Here is a 4,887-nt window from a genome sequence, read left to right on the forward strand (position 1 = left end):
CTTTACCCTTAATCTCGTTAACTATTCTTAACTTAAAGATATAAACTCTATTAAACTTAGTAGGGTTATACTTCTTAAATTTAAAGACTCCTCTTATAATAAGACTGTTAATCCCCTACTTATTAGATACTTAGAAAGGAGCTCCTAGAGTTATAATACGACCTTTCTTTTAAAGCCATTTTATAAGCTTAAAGTTAGCCTTCTCTTTAGCTATTATAAAGGCCATTAATAACTTAACTCTACTCTTAATAGCGGTAATAAATTGCTCTTTAAAATCGACAAGATGTTAGCAATTTTGTAATCCCTTTAGGCGACCCCTATCGCGTCATGGTTGCGATATATCTACTATAATTGTATTAGGATTATAGTCGCCATTTAGGGCATGCTAATCGTGGTTCTTCTTTAGGGCATCTTCTAGGGTATCCTATAAAGGCTTAGAACTATTATCCTTATAGTAGGGTTTAATAATCGTTAAATAGAATTAAGTAGGTCTATAAGGCATCTAAATAGTATAAGTTTGGCTATTAATTATAATAAGTTTATATAGGCCTAACCATCCTCCCCTTTTACGCTATACGCGTACCTTTAGATTAGAGTGGTAGATTAAGCGTAGTTAAGGTATTTAGGCCATTTTTTATTCTAGTACGTTATTAACCTAGTATATAGTATGGAGACGTTATACCTCCTTTATTGCCTTGCAAATAGCCTTATAATAGAGGGAGATAGTAGAGAATTATTAGTTATTTAAGGGTAGGCGCTAAAGACTAGTAATATAGGTATAAGTCCATCTAGGCTAGCGGAATTATTAATAGCCCTAATAGCTATCTGTAAGATAAGCTCTTTACTAGTACCCCCTAGCTTTAAAGAAATAATCTTATATACGTGGCGTAATAGCGTATAATATCGCTCTACTTTTCTAATACTATTATATACCTTAATAGGGACTTCTTTAACTTTAATTACTATTATCTTTACCTATTACTAAAACTCTATAGATAAGAAGTTCTTTTCTATATTATAGATAATTTAATTAGGGGGTCCTAGGTAGATATTAATCTAGTATAATTAAAGAGTATCCTATACGTTCCTAGCTAATATATCTCTTAAGAAACGTGCGGCTTAGAAGAAGGTTAAGAAGTTAATAACTTAGAGTATTAGCTTGCCGCTAAGATATATAACATTAATAATAATATAGAAGTTAAAGTTATAGTCGTCTTTAAGGGTATACTTAAATCGGCTAGGGGACTTCTAGTTTATTTAGTAGTAATAGTAGTACTTTATAAGATACTTAATTGCTTTAACCTTAACTTTATAACCTACTTACTAAAGAACCCTAAGTAATTAGTAGATGGATAGGCATCTAAAACAATAGTATAGTTAATATAGCTCTAAGTTAGTTAAGTAGCTCTAAGTAACGCTCTTTTCTAGTTAATAAAGAAGTAACTAGGGGTAACCCTACTTGCGTATAACGGGTACCTAATTATCTCCCTATATAAGTATATTCTTAAGGTTGTTAAACTTAATACCTAATTTATCTATATCTCTAATATAGAATAGAAATAGGGTATTCGCGGGAATAATATAGAAAGTGATATACCCTAAGGAGGTTTAGACCCTAATTGTGGTAAGAGAGATTATAGTACCCTTACTAAAACGGATCGTATATTAGCCTGCCGTTAATTAGTTAATCTAAATTAAGCTATTAAGCTGCTAAAGGGCTTAAACTTAATGTTCTCCTACTATAGATACTCCTACGGCTTTAGTATCTAGTATAATACTATAGAAGATATTTGCCGAGTATCTGTTTTTAAAAGAGAACGTAGAACTCTCTTTTAGCTTAATAAAGATATCTAACTTCATAATAAGATAGAGCGTAGATTAGTTATTAAGAACAGCAATAGTTTATATGCCGTCTACCTTACTATACTTAGTAAAGTATTAATTAGGAGAGTAGTCCTTAATTTCTATATCTATAAGGAGTTATTTGGCCTTATTAACCTTGCTCTTAAGATCTTCTATACCTTTATATTAAACTAAGAAGCTTTAGAAGTAGGCTATAGTGACCTTATAATTTCTAACATTTCTTATACTCTAGCGAAACTTATTATATACCTCTTTTTATTTATTAAGAGGGTGCCTAGTTAACTAGTAATTTGGTTTCTTATAAATATAGCACTTCTTCTAGCAATTATTTCGAAATAACCCTCTATAAGGACCTCCACGATTGCCTTATAGTTAATATTAATCGTACCCTTTACTCTATCCCCTACTATAGCCACTATATATTTAATTAGTCTAGTTATAATTGTGTTAGTTGGCTAGGTTAATTAAGGTAGTTTAGAATTAGGTATTAAATTGCTATACTTCTTAAGAGTATATAGCGGTGCTAATAGAAGATCTTAATTAAGTATATGCTCCTTTATAAGTATTTATAGAATTAAAAAGAGTAAGGTTGCATTCTTTAACGCTATAATATACGTTAACAACTTAATCGCGTAGGCTAAGATCCTCTTAATATAATTTAGATAAACTATATTAAATTATCTAAAGTTAATTAAAGAGTTTTTAAAGATAATCGAGCTAAGAAATACCTGGGTTTATAGCAATAATCCTTAGAAAGGTAGTCTCTCTCTACTCCGATATATACTATTGCTTATTCTCTTTTATTTTAAAGTAGTATCTTAACTCGTATATTATATATAGTTAAAATTATATTCTTTTCCTACTAAATGGTCATAATAGAAGGTACTAGCACGGCCCTTAAGTATAACAGAATAGGTGTTATAATATTGGTTAGATTCTAATCCTACTTTCTAGTAATAGTTACAGAAGATATGCAGCTTTAAATTGAGGATATTATATAGTTCCCTACTAAATTTCTTCTCCTAGTCTAAATAGAGCTTCGTAAGCTCTGTAAGCAACTTTAAGATACCTCTAAGTGTTACTAGGCTATGTTAAAATTGCATTAGAGATTAAGGAGGTAGGGATTATATTATAGGTTATGGTGGGGATATAGAGCTTAATAGAATAAGGCGTGGTATCTAATCTTGCTGTGGTAGAGTTTAAGGGTTATTAGATTGTAAAGTAAGGTGGTCTTGCGCTTGCTTAATTTAAGGGATAGTAGTTAAAGCTATAGGTTGAATTAATGGATACTAGGGGACTAAAGATAGAGGTGGAGGCAATAGATGTACAACGTTAGAACTTGTAATTAGAGTAATGGAATTAGAATACGTCTTTAGTAGTATATTACTTTGATTCTATTATAAGTTAAGCTTCTTTATAGTGCGTAGTTAGTGCTTAATCTCTTATAGAGTCTATTTATGCTTTTCTTTTACATTAATAATATACTCCTAAATATTATCTCTAATAACTCCCCCATCTATAGGGATAAATACTCTATACTTCTAAAGGAAGTTACGGAAGTCCTATATAATATCCTTATTTATAGGAACCTATATTTCCTTTATCTATCTAATAAAGTCCTCCTTTATATAATACTATAATATAGTATTATTATATTCGCTGTCTTTATAGTATACTATGCGGTATAGTAGGAATCCGTTTAGGTCCTATTGCTCGGCGTTTATAGGGTTAATGTCTTTACTCTATATCTCTGGGTTAATATCGTTCTTATACTTCTTTAGTTAGGTTAACGCTATAATAGAAGTAGAATTAACGGGGTATTATACGTCGAAGGTAGGTAGGATTTTTGGTTTTGTAGAATCTTGTAGGTTTGCTGTTAAAAGGTAGGCAATTTAAGATGTTGTTTAATGCGTTTTGGACATTAACTTAGGACCTTAGGTTTCATAATACTTCTAACCTAAAGTACTCGACTAAATTTTCGTAAACGCGATTATTCTACGTGATAGACGTAACTTGGTATCTCCTAGTACTTAGTAATACTTCTATTATTAGTTTTCCGTAAGTCTAAGGTAGCATAGTATTACTAGGATCCATTCTATATAAGCGTATATAGCACCCCTATACAAGACTATCTCTTCTATTGAAAACCTTGCTGTTCTATAGTTAACTATATATTTAACTACTAATTAGTATTAGTAATATAGGGTAACTTACTAATACTACTACTTGAGTAGGTACAGTGATTTGGGTTAATAATGCATTAATTGTTCTAAGAAGAAAGGGGGTGGAGGAGCTTAAGGCTCCTCACTACGCTAGTGCCGCGGCGCCACGCGACGACTACGTACTTAACTCCCAACAGAAAGATACAGCAGGATTTATTCGTAAGGTATTCCATAGTTATAATAGTATTTAAGTAGATTAATATTTATAAATTATTATAGATAGAATATAAGTGTGATGGTAGTAGGATGGAAAACTTGGAGCGGTTTCCTTAACAACTTGGTTTCGGCATATTAATATACCAAATTTTTTTTTTACTAATGCTACCTTAATTCCCTATAGGGCGCAATTAATATAAGGTTTATAGTCTAATAGTAACTACGGTGCTGTAATTTAGTGCTCTTACCAATATTTAATATTAGTTAGTAGTAAGTATTAAGGTAAGTATTAAGATAAGTATTAAGGTAAGTATTAAGATAAGTATTAAAATAAATATTGAGATAAATATTAGGCGCTAAGACAGGTATTAGTATGGCCGCTACATAGGCGTTAATAGTACGAGGCCAGTTAGGACTATAATGTTTTATTATTTTAGATTTTTGTTATAGAAATTTTAGTAATAATAGAAGTACGTGTTAAAGGGAAGTATTTCAATTATTTAGTTAACTACTAATTACCTATTGCAAGGAATACCAAAATAGAGTATGGCCAGATTAGATTAAGGGTCATTTTCAAAGGGTTAACTATAAGTTATTAGGTAAAGAAGCTAGTTTAATTAGGGAAGCGGACTATAATTAAGTAGGT

At 30.8% G+C, this 4,887-nt stretch overlaps 1 protein-coding gene across 1 annotated transcript; it reads right to left on the reverse strand.

The window, feature by feature from the left end:
- Positions 1-744: 744 nt before the first annotated feature.
- K441DRAFT_596077 (uncharacterized protein) lies at positions 745-945 on the reverse strand (the record flags this gene model as incomplete). Its single annotated transcript, XM_067645021.1, has 1 exon — positions 745-945. A coding segment is annotated over one exon (201 nt), but the record flags the coding sequence as incomplete, so codon positions are not given.
- Between the last annotated feature and the right edge of the window lie 3,942 nt (positions 946-4,887).

Source organism: Cenococcum geophilum (genome assembly GCF_001692895.1).
Source record: "Cenococcum geophilum 1.58 unplaced genomic scaffold K441scaffold_96, whole genome shotgun sequence".
NCBI classification, from domain to species: domain Eukaryota; kingdom Fungi; phylum Ascomycota; class Dothideomycetes; order Gloniales; family Gloniaceae; genus Cenococcum; species Cenococcum geophilum.